This window comes from Melampsora larici-populina (assembly GCF_000204055.1).
Source record: "Melampsora larici-populina 98AG31 unplaced genomic scaffold MELLAscaffold_82, whole genome shotgun sequence".
Classification (NCBI taxonomy): Eukaryota; Fungi; Basidiomycota; class Pucciniomycetes; order Pucciniales; family Melampsoraceae; genus Melampsora; species Melampsora laricis-populina.
Genome location: NW_006768846.1, coordinates 281,918 through 298,848, shown reverse-complemented (window position 1 = coordinate 298,848; position 16,931 = coordinate 281,918). Strand labels below are relative to the sequence as shown.

General features: G+C 44.5%; 3 protein-coding genes across 3 annotated transcripts; 2 read left to right on the top strand and 1 right to left on the bottom strand.

Annotated features, from left to right (window-relative positions):
* Positions 1-2,895: 2,895 nt before the first annotated feature.
* On the bottom strand, positions 2,896-3,712 carry MELLADRAFT_113372 (uncharacterized protein; the record flags this gene model as incomplete). Its single annotated transcript, XM_007418021.1, has 4 exons — positions 2,896-3,055; positions 3,084-3,232; positions 3,327-3,479; positions 3,617-3,712. The coding sequence occupies 4 exons, from the start codon at positions 3,710-3,712 to the stop codon at positions 2,896-2,898; spliced, it is 558 nt and encodes a 185-aa protein (XP_007418083.1).
* Positions 3,713-4,452: 740 nt separating this feature from the next.
* Positions 4,453-5,573, top strand: MELLADRAFT_113371 (uncharacterized protein; the record flags this gene model as incomplete). The annotated part of the gene is made up of 3 exons (XM_007418022.1): positions 4,453-4,611; positions 5,146-5,523; positions 5,562-5,573. 3 exons carry the CDS (start codon positions 4,453-4,455, stop codon positions 5,571-5,573), a joined length of 549 nt encoding a protein of 182 aa, XP_007418084.1.
* A 5,071-nt stretch (positions 5,574-10,644) lies between these two features.
* On the top strand, positions 10,645-16,375 carry MELLADRAFT_79649 (uncharacterized protein; the record flags this gene model as incomplete). Its single annotated transcript, XM_007418001.1, has 12 exons — positions 10,645-10,802; positions 10,897-10,997; positions 11,083-11,163; positions 11,292-11,300; positions 11,393-11,755; positions 11,845-11,929; positions 12,289-12,412; positions 12,474-12,540; positions 12,627-12,861; positions 12,923-13,134; positions 13,202-13,397; positions 13,466-16,375. 8 exons carry the CDS (start codon positions 11,547-11,549, stop codon positions 16,373-16,375), a joined length of 4,038 nt encoding a protein of 1,345 aa, XP_007418063.1.
* Positions 16,376-16,931: the final 556 nt, after the last annotated feature.

The following is a 16,931-nucleotide window of genomic DNA, read 5'->3' as shown; positions in this document are numbered from 1 at the left end:
TTGGAAATTATAAACAAAGGGAAGGAATAAATTGATTTTCTTCTTTTTCTTTACACTGGGAATTTAAGCTTGGAGAGAATTTAGTTGAGGTGCGCAAGGGTTTAAAGCACTCCTGGGTAAGGGCTTTCACTTCGCTATGTAGCAGTATAGAAAAGTTAAACCACAATTGCAGTGCGTTTCTCCCAAGAACTGAGTTTTTCAAGGCTGGGTTGCGCAGCGCTGGCACCACAATATATAGTGGTGCCATTGCAGCACCCAAAACCACTACACAACTGCAATATACTGCACAGCGCTTGCAGTATTGGTTGCATTCTAAAAACATAAAGAGCAAGTGACTCAAAGCTTTCAAGCTTACAAAGCTTCAATTTTTTGTAAGGTTGCAACACTCAAAATCAAAATTCCTGTAAGCTAAAAGAGGTCAAAAGATATATAGAAAAACAACAAAAATACGGTAATGGGCTGTTCTGTCCTCTTACATCTTGTTTCAGTGGATACTAGAGACAGGTGCTGCAGTATCCTCTAGGTGGCAGGGCCAAGCAAGTAGACTAATGTTTAAGTTGACAATGAGTTCACTCCTGGGTGTTGTATTCACTTCATTTCAATCATCTGTGAAGATCAATTGATCATTTCTCAATTAAATATCCAGGGCAATATTGTAGTTGTGTAGCAGTTCAGACTTGAAATAGGTTGATTGAAATTGAAAAAATGTGGGTAACTGCACTGCCACAACTTGGGTTTTTCAATGCCTAAAACTTGGTACAAACACAAAATATGTTTATATGGGCTACATGTCAAGTGGGAAAATAAGAAAACTGGGTGTTTTGCTGCTAAAGTAGGGTTTAACCTCTTTGGAAGGTCTTGATGTGTCAGAGGGAGGACATAATGTGGGTAAGAATGAGCATAACAACTTATCTAAGAGAAATTACATGAAATCAACAATAAGTAGACTTATAGCACTGTCAATAAAGCTGCCTTGGATTGGAAAATCTAAGGGATACTTGGATGGCAATAGACTCAGACATGGTGTCTTAGTAATAGATCCAAGGCAATATCTGGGGCCAAAGAAAGTCTTAGATTATTTACTCAGAAACACACTCCAAGGGAATGTGGATCCAAGGATACCTCAGATTTTCCAATCCAAGGCAGCTTTTCCGGCAGTGAGGAGACAGGCAAGAGCAAGCAAGAAAAAACAGAAATGCATGAGGTGAAACACTTAAGAGTGTGTACTGTAGTGCGGAATTACACACACAAAAGTCAAGTTCATGTGAATACCAAGTGATGCACACAGTCATGCAGTCTGGGCTTTCTTTCCGAAAAAAAAACAGAGAATTGTTATCTTGATGGTATATAAAAGACAGTACAAGTTATGGTCCCTATGTCATTGTGGGACACTTCCTTTTGTCCTTGGATGTAAAAAGGGTGATTCAATTACTAATCACATCACCTCAGGCAATGTGTAAGTCACAATGCAAGAGATTGCATTGAGTTGTGAATTTGTTGCTACCTCAACAAAGTCACAATACTCAAATTGGCATTGTGGATACTCAGCAACAATATCTAGAAGCTCAATTGAGCATTGTGTCACATTTGCAGTAAAACACATTGGTACTGGTATTTGACATCACACAGTGTACTGTTGCATCTTCTGTTTGTTTCTCCTTGAATTACAAATTATTGAAGCCATTTAGATTCATAATACATGTCTAATAACAGCCACCAGCTATTATTTATGGGCAGGCCAGAGACTGCCATCAACTCCAAAGAATTCCAATCAAATACCCAATGTAATGTCTTATTATACATACACACATGGTGGGAAAATTTCTCACCATGATGTAAAAGTTGCATGTGTAATTCAGTGTGCCTCTTTTTACTAAAGGGTGTGCAGTAAATCAAAACCAGGCAATCCATTATTTTTGTGCACAATTAGCACAGTAAATTTGAATTACCATTTGTTTTGTTGTGTTTCAGCCAATGTATCAAGATGCCATCTTGAGGCATTGCCCACATGATACAACCAATGCACACAACAGGTATGAGACCCACAATCTAACATAGCTGTGTTCAGACCACACTGGGTTGCCAAAAAACCCAGTACACTTGGTTAATTTTTGGGGCTGGGAGCTGTCAACAGCTGTCAATAAATGTCAACTTGATACACAAATTTACCACAAAAAATGGGTGTACCAGTTATTTTGGCAACCAGGTTAGGTTTGAACACGGCTAATTTAGAAGCATGGAACAGAGTCACATGAGTACCAGTCAACATATCTTGTTCTTGTTTGGTTGAATCCGCTGCCACATAATTTGCCCCTTTTTAAACAAGTGATTAATCATCATATTTCCAATTTGCAAATTCCGCTTTTGTCATTCTTCCATTTTTTGTTTTATTTTTTGCGTCTTCTGGTTATTACATCATGCCTTTTTTTCAGTTGTGTGTTTGTCTCACCAATCACTTGAAGATTGATTTTCTGCTTACGCTTTTTACCTTAGCGCAATATATTTGTAATTACAAAAAAACATTCCGGTACAACTCTGATTGCTCCGGGTCTTGGGGAAGAAATTGGCGAAGGAAACGCGAGCAACTCAAAGCACCACACCGCTGCCTTAAGCCTGTAGCGCTTTTTTTGGCAGTGGAGCGTTGAGAGAGCTACATTTAGTGAAAAACCACCCACTACATTTTTTTCGAAAGAAGTGGTGCGAAGCTGAGCCTTCAGGCGTTGGTGTAAGGCTCCCTAGATATTCTCACCGGAATGAAGTATGTTTTTGTTCACCCACGATAGCCAGCCAAATGACAGAAAGATTTCTCGGTTGTATATAGACTTTATGAATTGGTCTGGTGAGATGACTGGGTGAGTCTTGGATAAATGTTGAAGACAGTTTGTTGAGGCTTCTTCACCGTACTGCGAATCGCGATACCCCTTCACGTTTTTCGTTTCTGGTGATTAAGAAAGGTGTCATCAATGTATAAGCTTCGCCTAAAGCAAATTGTGGCTCGTAGAAATGTTTCTGGCAGCAGCCAGTCGTTTGTCGACATTTTTGAAGCTCCCTTTCCCTTGAAATCACCGCACGTGTTGAGCAACGCATTGAAAATTTGTAAGTCGCTCTCATCTTGTCCTCTTGAATCTACCACTGGACTGTCGTCGCCGGCGTAGTACCTCTGAAGTCTGAATTGGCTCTGAGCCGTCATTCGCTTACGGACTACGTCGTCAGTGATCCTCTGTGACAAAGGCTTCAGTGCAGTCGAGGGTGCGATGAAATAGTTGAATCATGCAAAGGAATGCTCGTATCTTTCAGCGACGATGATATCCTATCCTATCAGGCACGGAGGTATGAGCTTCGACATCATCTTCCAGAGGACCCGCTTCAATTCGATGAATAAGGTCTATGTGATGGTTAGTTGTACCATGTACCATGAGTTTCTTATTAAGGGAGCTGATGATTTCTTTTGATGTTGCGATTTGAACGGCCACGGTGGACTGTTAAGACGCATGATGCCGTCGAAGCGCGAGACTAGGAGAGAGACGCAGTTGGTTCGCGCGCTGACGACGACTGCAAGAGGGGCGCGAGAGATTGGTTGAAGATGGCATGGATCATTTCGTCATGTGCCACTTACGCTGCGTCGTCTAGCATGAACACTCTTGACGTCAAGAGCTCTGTTCCAAGGGACATCGTGCCACAAAATGTAGAAACCTTTGTGGTAGCGAAGCATAGGGGAAAAGTAAGCAAGATTTCGTTTGGGTTGACAGATATCTTCTTCTTTGTTTTTCATTTGGTGAACTCATTTCAATCGATGAAATAAGACATAGAGGGGATGCCAAGAGAGGATAGAAAGGGCCGGGGGTCGAAGTTAGTTTGACTTGAGAGCTGTATATAAGGATACATAAAGGAGCATAACGGCATATGGAGACATCTGAGGGTTTAATTTGTTGAACCGGTTTGGGCTCAGTTGGCTAGGGTTTTAATGTGCATAATTAGCAATGTGATGGGTTGCAATTGGGGTTGTTATGTAATTTCTTTAAGCTACTGTTTGATAACAACCTTTCTCGGGTGTTCAAGAGACGGCGATAACTGAAGATGGACCGTGATGGAGGGAAACAGACAAGGGGAAGTGAAGCTAAGATATGTAGAAAGAAGATTGATCAGATTGAAAGTTGAAAGATGAATGAGATATAAGCTTAACATAAGCCCCTCTTCCGACGCGGCCACGTCCGCTCTCGAAGAGGGGCTTAGGGCATACACCCCGAGCTTGGCCTGAGACCAGCAGGAATTTCGAGCACTTTTGCTTGAAATCCCTTTGTGAGGGCTTTAAACATCGTAAAAGGTTGCATGAAATTCAGGAGTGCCTCTGCTGAGCCTTCTACACAAGCACGTGTCACTTCCAGCACCACTTCCCTTGAGTGAAGTCGCTCCAAGGAGCTCTTGTAAATGTGGGCCTCACTACGACTTAATATGTCAGACCCGCGTTGCAAGAAAATTTCATCTAATTCGAGTTTCAAAACTTTTGAGCATCCTAACATAAAATTAAGTACCCACAAATGCGCGCCTAATTGCGCATGGTGCGTGGCCGCCGCTCGGTCGCCCATCCCACGCAAAGCTGAGCTAGAAATGGTCTGCATGAAAATTTTTGATCATTAGGTTTCCAGTGAGAATCCGAAGAAATGCCTGAACAGGTGTGACCAATGAGTGTGCAAGCAATTTTTTAAAGTTGCAGTCATTTAACTTTATTTAGCCATTTCCCAACCTTTGATCATCCCCACACAAACTTTGATCATCTCAACACCAAAGCCTGGATAAACATGAAGCAAAGAGAGTGCAGTATTCAGTCTCGGCCTTACATAACCCGCATGACAGTCTCAATATGTCAAACTCTAGAGGACCACAAACCACGAATATATCCAAAGGAGTTTGTGCATGCTTTTTTGTCCGCAAACGACCCTGTGCTAAATGTGAAGCGTCGTCTTTGGGCAAACAAAGGATCAAAGTCAACATTGGACATTGTCCGCGATATCAAGGACCTACTCAATTCCTCGGGTGCCAATGGCAGAATGATTTGGAGGCAATTCATCCTGGACGAGGTAACTACAGTTTGGGTTAATAAACACTGCATTTATATGCTGACAAATTGGAACACACGTACGGAAGGCTCAATTCTATGTGGATTCCGAGAACCTACCTGTGGGTGAATATCCTGGTGGTTCGTTCTACAAGGCAGATGCCATTTCCCTAAATTTTTTTGAGGAAGATCAGATGGTGAAACGTGCAACACAGGTGAAGGAAAGCATGGATTTCTTACATACCTTAATCGAATCAAAGCTATTGGGCTCGGCGACTAACACTGACAGAGGATTGATTTTGAGAGCTGGAGAGAATACTGGGAACGATGACTCTGACGACGAAACCAAAGGACCTCAAGCTGAAGAAGGCGCCGAGGATGATCTTGATATTATCAATCATCGAGAGGGCGTTTTGTATGCAAAAAAGCATAATCATCAAGATAAACTAAAAACTCGTGCTCGCCTAGTGAGTACTGAGTGATTTTGTTTGATAATATGGTCCAGATGATTGACTAAATCTCCCAGATTGCCGGTACCACTTGTGCTATGGTTGCTTTTGCAAAAAATCGGCGACAAAACGGGCTTCAACTGCATAACGCATTGACTTTCTTAGCGGTGGGGGTATCCGAACGTATGAACTCTTATTTGCACACAATTGGCCTATGTAGCTCACGAGATACAGCAACAAAAGCATTGAGGAGATTACGAGACATTAATGAGGCCAAACTGAAGCGTGTAATGAGGAAAAATCATACCTTTCCTCCGATGATCTGTTTCGACAATATTGACCTACTGAGACGTTTGTCAAAGGCACGGGTGGATGGAAACCAATGGATTTTTCGAGGGACATATGGCTATGTCCATGTGATCCCACCTCACTTAGCCCAAACGATGGATCCATTGTCTGAAAGCTGTAACTTGAAGAAATTCCTTGCTTACCACGACACAGCACAAGAAAAACCTGTTCGGTTATGGACATTCTTGCCAACCGTTCAAGAACAGCTCACTTGGAAAGCTTCACTTAAATCACAGCTGACAAAGTGTTTATATAAATACATCATTGGCGACGGTCCACGCCCTTCAACCAAACTCCCTTCAAAGCCACCACCGATCGAAGAAATCCCTCGATACAATCCGGAGATTTATATGCTAAAGATGCTTGATTGTTCAGAAAACTCGGCCGAAGGAATTAGTCATGTTTTTGACGGTATTTTGCAACAGACCGGTGTAGCACGTGAATTAAGTGCTAGTCGTATTCAGGTGGTTAATGGTGATGTGGCCACTTGTCAAGCGATTGAAAGTTTGAGAAAGAAGCTCTTCCCAGCGGGTTCCGATGTCGATACCGGTCAAAATCTGATTACAATCTTTGGCGCTTCTCATACTCTGTGGAATGTTGCACAAGCAATCCTTTGCGAGCACTGGGGTACTCCTGGTGTGAAGAATGATACTGGGGCCTGGCGATGGTGGCAGTCATTAGGAGGCTCAATACGTAAACCACCTGCGAAAATGGATTTTAACCAGGTCCTACAAGCGATTCATCAGATACACATGGCTACCCTCACTTTCTGTTTGAGGTAAGTTTATTTCTTATTTCTATACTGATAATTGGGATACAGTTTAAGCTAGCGTGGTACATAATTTACAGGCAAATCATAACCGAAGAATCCAAAGAAGGGCCACCAGACTTTTCAAAAGAAGGGGTTGCGGAGAAGTTGATTGAAAAATGCTATAATGAATTCTGCTCGCCACGTGCTTTAAAAAAAGCACGTGTGTCTGGTAATAAGAAAGGCTACAACCTAAGATTACGAATTCGAGATTTTGCAACTGTTGTTGAGACTGACGAAGCTATGCAATGTGGAGATATTGGACGATGTATTTCCATGTGGAAATTATGGTCTCTAATGGCTCATGGTGTGAAAGGCCTCCCTCGCTATGCTCGACATATCACTCGATTCATCAATTTAGTGGAGCATGATCTCCCAAAACCATTAGCCACTTTAATCAAACACTGCATGCTTATTCCGACCAGGGACGGCCAGGGTCATTTTGTAGCTACTGACTTCTTCTTAGAAACTATGAATTACTGGCTGAAGTTCTTTTACAATCGCGCGGTCAGTCTGTTTACACAAACTTATTGGATATCCCAAAATTGATTATAGTCATTATATTTTATTTCTTTCAATATTATTATAGGGTAATGGCACAGATATTGAAAAATTAATGAATGACATTTCAAATAATATTCCATTTGTACGTGTGTGAGACAACTGTTTCATTTCGAATAACTAATTCAGCCTAAAACCGGTCAGCTGCGCAAGCTAATTCAACAACTCAAGATCCGATCTGGACTACAACCGATATATCAGAAACACGATCACAAGATCAACGAGGCGACCATGGCTCAATTCCAGCGGGTAGCTCAAGACTACTTGGCGGAAATGGATTCCCAGCATATGCAGAGCCACGATATGCCGCTCGATGTGTTGGAAGTTGGAAGACGCAAGCTAGCACATAATCTTGAGGCTGATGTTCTTCAAAAAAGGCCCTCTCGATATCGCTGGGGACATAAAGCACATGAGAAAGCTGATGATACCATGCTGTCAGAATAGTTGTAATAAAAAACTAGGACGATGTTAATCGCTTGCGAGTATTGCCTTTTTGACTAGTAAATTGAAGATTATCTTGAGTTGCCTTTTTATGATAATTCAACTCTTCTTCAGTGGGATCTAAAACCGCCCAAATGTTTCTGCTATGTCGCCAGGTGTCCATTACTTCGGCGAGCCTGACATATGTGTTGGGAAGTGGTTCACCTCCATAGATCGCATCCAAAGGTAGGCCATTGGTCAGAGGCCCGAGATTCCCAATTATCTTCCAAGCGAGGTCACTTGAGAAAAGCACTTCTGCTGTGAAATAGGACAATTCAGGATCGGGATAATAAGATTCAAATATATTGTTGAAAGCCTTTATAAGCCAGAGATACAGCCTGATGTATCGGATGTCTCGACGAATGGGGTCTCCTTCAGAGACTTCCAGTGGCTTGAGAGGCTCATCAGATAGAGCCAAAACAGTTCGGTTAAATAGATTCGGGGTAGCGTTTGGCAGAGTATAATCTTTTTGAATCCAAGAATCAAACGTCGATGTTGTAATCTCAAGCTGGGCATGAGAAAAACCGAGGGCTGAACTCGAGTGACAATTTGAGCAACAGCATTTTGCCATTCCAGCAACTTGCTGTCGCAGTAGCTCATCAAGATAGACCTGGTCATCGGAAGAAATTGGGATGTATCCATGTCTAAACGATCCATGGTCAGCAAAAATGAATCAGGCAGTGAGGCGAAGTTCCACTTACTTCATATCGACGGCAAGCGCCACTCGCAAGCAGACTGGAGTTATAGCCAAAGCATCCATGCGATCGTCGTCAGGTTGATCCGTGGAATTGGTGAAATCTGCCACCGAGTTTTTACCGCCAGGTCGTTTAGCCTCTACTAATAAAAACCCAACGCCCATTCGGCCATCACGCCCAGCGCGGCCTACCATTTGAATAGTGTCGGAAGGGTTGGTGCGACCCAAAACAAAGACCCGTCGCACTTGTTTCCAGTTCTGACCCATTCCCAGGGCGGTGGTACAAGTCATGATAGGGAATTTTCCTTCGGAAAAATCTTTGACCCGCTGTAACTTATCGTTGGGTGCAGTGGTAGCGTGATATCTTCGCACGCAGGTACTAACTCCACAGCTCGAGTCTGTAGGATTTTCGCGGCCAAGGTTTATAGCTTGCATTGCGGCGAAAGTGTCATCCTGGGTGTGGCAGTAAACTAGAGTGGGCGGGATAGAGTTGTCGGGTACGTTCTCTTTCGGACCGAAAAAGTTGGAAAGATATCCAATGGCGGAGATGCCTGTTGGGACTCGGAGTCGAATCCAGCGAAGTTCCGGGCGCGTCAGCTCGGCTTTGTGAATGTCGACTTCACTCGGTCGTAATTGAAGATTTTCGAAAATTGCGTTCATCGCCTTGGGTGGGCAGGTAGCTGACATCAAGAGAATCGGTACCCGCTCGGTAGCCAAAAACCTTTCAATTAGATCTCCATACGAAGGCCGAAAAGACGATCTGTCTTGAGGGCCAGTTATAGAAATTCCAATCTTGTGTTTATCACTTTTCGCCAGACCCCAGTAGTAAATGAGATGGGCCTCGTCAACCACCTTGAGGACCAATTTCTCTTGGAAATTTTTCGAGAAAAAGATGCTTGTAAACCGAGGATTGTTTAAAAAGATTTCGGGTGACTAGAAATGTAGCAAATGATTAGCTACGAGAATTCAACGTACAGCGGCAGCCATAACTCACCACATACACAAAACGGTACACACCGCGCTCAAGGTTGCGTATTACCTCGTCCGTAAAATTATGACGGTTCAGATTCACGGCTGAAAAGCCCGCCTTCGTCTTTTCCTTCACCTAAGCAAACTCACCACATTTTGTCAGTGAAACCAACCGTGAGGACACTCAAACAAAAAACAAAACGTACCTGATCGTCACCCAACGCGTCTGTGGGATTCAAAACTAGGACAAAGGCTCCCGAGTCCTCAGGAAACAGCATCAGAAACAGCTCGGCTACGCAAGACTTCCCAAACCCGGTTCCGGCAAGAAGGAATGTGGTCTTGTTGTTCATCAGGCTATGGACAGATCGTATCTGTTTTTCTCGAGACTCGAAACCGTATTTGGTATGGAACATGGCCTGAAGAATCTCGATTTGGGCGTCAGGTGAGCTTTTTTTGTGTTTTTCTTCAATCAGAGGTCGACCTGGCTTGAATTGAATTGCTTTCGGAGAATGACTTGCTTGATTAGAATTGTCTTCCGGTGATTTCGTGGTCGCTGCTTCTCTTGCTGAACTTCGAAGATGCATGTCTAAAGGTAATTAGGTGGTGGTGTTCAACCGCGTTGTAACCGCGTCGTGCATGAGCGGGGGTGCAACAATTGAAAGCGCTTGGGGCAGATAGCCGCACGTAAGCTTGTTTTGGACTTCTGTCCAAAACAAAATAATGGGGGTCCGAAACAAAATATTTGGCCAATACTCCCAAATCAATTTCCGGGCCTGCACGCGCGCTGAACCCGTTGAAATCCATGGATATTGGAATCCAATTTTCCCACAATCTACAAGTGGTGACATGCTAAAAACAGTCCGAAGTGAAGGAGAAGGCTCAGCAGAGGCACTCCTGAATTTCTTGCAACCTTTTACGATGTTTAAAGCCCTCAAAAAGGGATTTCAAGCAAAAGTGCTCGAAATTCCTGCTGGTCTCAGGCCAAGCTCGGGGTGTATGCCCTAAGCCCCTCTTCGAGAGCGGACGTGGCCGCGTCGGAAGAGGGGCTTATGTTAAGCTTAAATGAGATATAAAATCAACAAATAGGATGAAGATGATGCAAATGTTGCGAGTTGACAGACTGTATTGAGTATCTTTTTGTATGGGTGATGATGAATTGTTCGATAATACTGTGACTGAAGCTACTAAAATGAAAAGTTCAACTTGATCAACTTTACCTTTTTCTTTTCCTTTCTACAACCTATCAACTCATCGTCCGGCTGCTGTTCTAGAGTGAGACTTACACGTAGTAGAGCATTGTTCATCTTCGGCCTGCCTTCAAGAAGTTGGTTTGAAGTCAAAGTTCAATCGCGATATCTAAATCTTAGACCTCTCATCACATCGAACAGCAAGGAGGGAGAAAAGATAAAAATCAAATCCTTCCTTGAGCCTGAAACTGTGAGTCATTTGCGTTTGTTTCGATGACAAGTTTGGTCATCGATCGGTTGGCAGCTCAATGAGTAATTGTTCAAATCTTTTACTCATCACTCAGTCATTCTCATCGCCTTTCGAAGGAATACTTTTCCTTACGATTTCGCATCATCAACAACTGTCTGCATTTTTGAAACGATCTCAATTTGAGAAATCGCTAGTGTACTTCAACCTCTTTTATCAACCTACTACATGCATACATATTCACTTTCACTTACATAACTTCATTCTACATACTGTAATTTAGAAATGCTGAGGAAGTGAAGTCAAAACATATAAGCAAGAGAAGAAGGAGAAAAAGAAACTTGGACAAGAGACAAAGGCAAAGGTAAGTAAAGCATACGGTTACTAATCTTTTTGTTTCTGAATCGATAAACTTATCTCATTTTACGACTTACTCTTATCTTGGATTGTCTACCCTTGATGTCTTTCTTTATTGTGGATGATCCTCTTCAGCTTCATTCGGTATAACTCATTCAGCCTTTCGAGCTTAGGATGACCCCGAACTTGTAAAATCTTCACTTACGACCGTTTCTATCTTTGTCTCCGATTCTCAGCTTAGTTGTTCGCACTGCTTGGGAAGATTTCAATTCGACTACATCCTCAATCGATCCATAATTTTGTCCGACCATCCCTCTGCCCTTTCGAATTACGAATTACAGTAACTACACTCAGTGAACTCGGTCGTTCTCGCACTCTCACTCAAACACAATGTCCGACTTACCGTCTCTCGTAAACTCATCCACCTCACTCGACCTCCCCACCTCCACCTGCACCAAGGCTAACGTTCCTGAGTCCACAAGCCTCCCACTCACTTCCACCAAACGTCCACACCCTGAGCCGACCACCGCAACCACTACTGCTAATGCCTCGGCCACCACGAGTCGTGCTAAGCGATCTAAAGCGAATGTTAAGCACAGGTCTGTCACGTACCCCTGTCATACAACCCCCTCATGGTCTGCTGTCATTGTTTCTCAGCCTGATCATCATTCGACTCGAACGTCTTTAGAAATGGAAAAGGTCCTTCTCGCAGAATGGCTACAGCTGCGGTTGCAAGCTCAGCTCGACCTTCTGCGGGCCTCGAACTGACAAATGTAAGCAACACACTCCACGGCGACACATCTCAACTCCTTTGAACAAACTTTCTGTTGTCGTTCTCTTACAATTGATCCCGCCCATAGGTCAGCAGCGATCTTTGTGCTGCATGCGGGGCAGCTGGTCTCTATGTCTGTTGCGACGGCTGTCCGCGCGTTTTCCACCCCTTTTGCTTGGAACCACCTTTGGCTGGGGTTGAGGAAGCGGGAGAACATTGGTATTGTCGTGAATGTGATGCCAGTCAGGTGATTATTTCACTTCTCATGAAAGATGGTCCTTCATGCTTTCATGTTGATTATACCATAGCCTTCGCTGCAAGAGACTAATTTTCCAATATGCCTACATCCGTTGATTCCAGGATCGACATGCCCCTATCCCATCGACTTCCACTGGAATCTTTTCTGCCTTAATTCAGCAGCAGCACAACGAAAATCCTAAAGTATTCAAGCTTCCCGAAGGACTGAGGAACCGCTATGAGAATGGTGAGTGTTTTTGTCATCATCTTCCATGATCCTCAGCATTGACACTACGCTCGATTCACAGTCGCCACAAACCCTTACACGGGCGATTTTGTTGACCAATCGCGCATCAAAACCAAAAAGAAAGTCGAGTACGTCATGCGGTATTCATTCCTATCTCTATCTCTCTTTCGAAGACCTTCGCGAGTTGATCAGTATACATCTGTCTCGGTTCTAGTGGCGTGAAAGGCTATGCGGAAGATCCCCATCCATATCAGATCAAAACTCGCGATGGTAAAACGATTCTGTGCTATGCATGCGGACTTGGTGCCTCTGTTGCCAAAAGACTCAAGATCTTGGGTTGTGATGAGTGCGACCAATACTTTCATCTGGATTGCCTGGACCCGCCCCTTGTCGCTCCGCCACCATCTACTGTGAAATGGATGTGTCCATTACATGCTGAGAAGGCTGCAGTAAGTCCTCCTCGTTTCTTGACTCAGGTCTTTATTTGACTGATTTCATCTGCTCTGCTAGCCGAGTCGAAGATTCCCAAAAGAGTCGGTCACAGTCAACGTCACAGAACCGTATACTCCTAATGATGGTGACATTGATGTCATAGTTTCTTCTCAAAGGCGGATCAAGGCCAAAAACGTAGAGGAACTGGTTATTAATCGAGTCAGATACCAGGTACCCGAAAATATTATCATCCTTGATTTCTGGAGCAAAATTGGCGGTTCGGATCATGCGTCAGTTTTTGCACCTCGACGAATGCGCACGCGCTTCGGAATCCAACTAATCTTGTCATGATAACAGTAGTCAATTGCTGACTCATCGGACTCGCGACTCGTCACCCTTGACTTCCATCAGCTCTACGACTGAAACACCACGACTGCCTGTTCTAGGTCAAGACATCCTTCCAACGTCAGCTGCTACAAGCGAAGATGCATCCACTTCACCTAGCAAAGTGAATGCCGTAGTCTTGGGCCAACATGGACTCGGATGTAGCATAGTGAGCTGCCTCTTGTTCTCGTCAAGACGATACATTCTGACTAGAAATCTTTGTTTCTTATCTATCAGTCGGGGGATGCCTCACAGCCCTCATCCCGCTCTTCGTCTCCGGAGCCTCATATCTCTCCGCAACCGAATTTATCCTGTCTTCTTCAAGCTGCTTCTGTGGTTGCAGATAAAGACAGCAAAGACTCGGGTCCGAGTCCTCCACGCGACACAAGATCAACTCAATTGTCATCTCAGATTACTGACAAAAGACTTCAATCCCGCCGACGTGCACGTATCTCGACACCTCGAGTGGGCACAAGAGGTTCAAGTCGGCTGGCGAATGCTTCGGCTCTCAATTCAACTCCGAATTCCTCCACGCTCAATCAGGATTCAACGGCTCATGCGACCAAATCCGACGCTGACATTGCAACCAAAATTGCCCCTTCACTCACTGTTTCTCAAGGCGACCAATCGAAAGGACCGTCGCGCCCTGATGCAACTCACTCTCCTGCCACATCAGCTACTCCGATTCCGATTCCCGGTGTGATCAGGAAACCTAGGGGGTTTCCAATCCAAACCACGTACCCTCCTGCCAAAGACAATATCAACGTGGCAGTTTCTGAAGCCTCTCGGGCAGCTATAGAGTCTCCGAAGTCTCCGAAACCGTCGCAACACCCGTCTGATCAAGACACAGCTGACGCAGATACAGATGACAGTCTGTTTTCCAAAGCACCGACACGTATCAGGATCAAAGGGACAAAGTATCTGGACCAACCGGACCGGAGCCCTTCGAGTCAGGAAGTCATAAGCCCCCTTAGAGTCTCACATCTTTATAATCGCTGCGCCTCAGATCGCGGGATATCAGATCCCATGTTACTCCTAGTAGATAGATCTAAAAAACCTACACAAGGCTCTTCAGCTGGTCGGAGTAAACCTTCCCAAGACACTACGCCACGCCCTCGAACTTCAAAGCGCCCGAGTAATGCAACTGCGACAAACTCTAAACCACTGGCTTATCCCTCTGCAACGATCTCATCTGATCTACGTCCAGGGTCGCCTATTGTCCCTGTAAAAAGAAAACAACAGAAGGCACCGGTAGTGAACAACACAGAGTCCGCTATAACCATGGTTGAAATGCTACCCGGAGTGTCCACTAATCCCAAACCTCCTCAAGCCCCCTTACCTGGAACGTCTTCATTGAAGCGTGATACCTCCCCACATAAGGCTTCTGGTACCAATGGAGCCACTCGACCTCGAAAAAAAGCTCGTCGCGACGACTACTCAGTCGATCTAGCAGCTAAGAACTCTTATACAAAACGGGTTGATGACAATCCTTCAAAGCTAGCTTCTACACAAGACAATCCCGGTATGAGCGCAGCTGTGCGCCCAGATGAGATACTTGAACAGAAGGTCACTAACCCCCAACCTTCAACCTCCAAGCCGATCGAGGTATCTCTCATCCATCTGCCGCCTCTTACAAATCCATCTACGCTTCCCAAGAAAGCTAACAGGCCTGCCAACGTTAAGAAGCGAATTGTCTCTGCCCCTTTGTCGTCTCTTGATAGGCCAATTGAAAGACCACAGATGCCCAAGATGATTCTTAAATTGCCGGCTCGTCATACTGTGTCAACTTCTGACAAGGCTACCAATGCTCTGCCCGCCAATTTGGCGGTACAACTTTCTACATCTGCTGGTCCTCATGGGAAGAGTATTTCCGGGGCTGCTTCTGGCTCAACTTTCCAACGCGCGCCACTACTTGGAGGTTCTCTTACCTCATCGCTGCCACGACCGGATGCCATGGAGAGTTCACTGAATGGTGTAAAATTCCTCTCATCACCCCACCTTTTATCCAGTAAAACGAAGACCAAACGACCAAGCGTGGCAAGTTCGCCGGATAGCATAAATTTGTCACCATCCTCCGTGCGTTCATCCAACAAGACGAAGGCAAAACGACCAAGCGCAGCTAAGCTGACTGCCAGCTCGAAGTCAAACATTCAAGCAAGTATCACATCCCATACGTCGACCCTCGAGAGCGTGATATCGCGGCAGAATCTACCGCACGTCGTGGGCTCCGAGTCGGGTGAGCCATCGGCCAGACCAGCCCTGGCATCAACCTCGGTCGAATCTCCCTCTGGCTCGTTGCTACCCAACAGACCTTCAACGAAGACAAAGCGGCCAAGCGCCTCCCCATCGACCATCAGTCACAAACCCACTATGCCAAAAAATCACTTGTCACAAAACCTGCCGGCTTTGGCTAGCCCTTTGTCACAGCAAATCCAACCTGAACAGTCGGGTTCCAAGGCTACTACGTCGAAAGTGACGAAACCCAAAGTGCGAAAAAGGGTCCCCTCCGCTGCGGGTCCTTGGGATTCCGGCGACTTAATCACAGATGATGCATCCCTAGCACCTGTAGCATCATCACAAACACCAAACCCACTACCAGCATCCCAAGCCACAGCTTCTCTTGCCACACAAACCAGCATTCCGGCAAAGCAGGACCGATCAACGCCCGTCGTACCTGTGCGGACGAAAAAGTTCAAAATCAAACTCCCGAGTAGCAACTCCCCCTCGAATTCGACGTCTCAATCTACTTCAATCACCAGCAACTCGACAAATGAATTACCAAAGACCACTGCTTCACAACCGACCCACACTATCATTGCTCATCCACAGAACCGTCTCCCATTTGTACCTCATCCACAACATCCCATCAGCTTACCACCTAATTTTGTACCGCATCCTCAATACCCTGTCCCTTTTGTCGCTCACCCTCAACATACCCCGCCTCATATCGTGCCACCTGATGGATTTGTAGCTCATCCTCAATATCCACTCAAGATTTTCAAGAACATCACTCCTGGCCCGATAGGTAGTGGTAGTGCGCTAAAGAAGGATCACCGCGAACCAGAAGCAAGCTCTGGTGGTACTGCTACTGGCAGTTCAGACTTACCAATTGGCCATCATCAACTTGAGCCTTCGTCTACATCATGATTGACTGTGTGTGTACTTTCTTTTTGGATCAAGAGTGTATCGAATATATTGATTGATGCTTTCATGTATTTTTTCTTGATGGTCAGCTTGTGCGACTTTGTATTGGCCTGTTTGCATGTATAACCTTGGTAATATCAATGATTAATCGTAGTTTTTTTGATTGTGTGATGGAGATGTGGAAAGCTTTTGTGTTATATATCTAGTTCTTTAGCTTGTCATACACATAACAATGAGTGTTTTTTGGTTCTTTGAATGAATGTGAAGGTATAGGATTTGAGTATATCATTTCTATGGGAAATACCAATGATCTTTGATGTTTACAGGGATTCTTCAAGTCGATCAGCTTGCGATTTAATACTATTTCTTAAACCTATTACTTAATGTTCAGAGCCATATTATAAATATATGGATAGGTTGAGACTTGACACGATTTGTTAGTATGATTTTGAAGTATGAAGCAGAATTCATGAGAGTTCATACTTTGCGAGAATAATTCTTGCGGTTTGCTTCACCATAGGAGAAGTTTGTCGTGACAAGCATACCAAATTTGTAATGA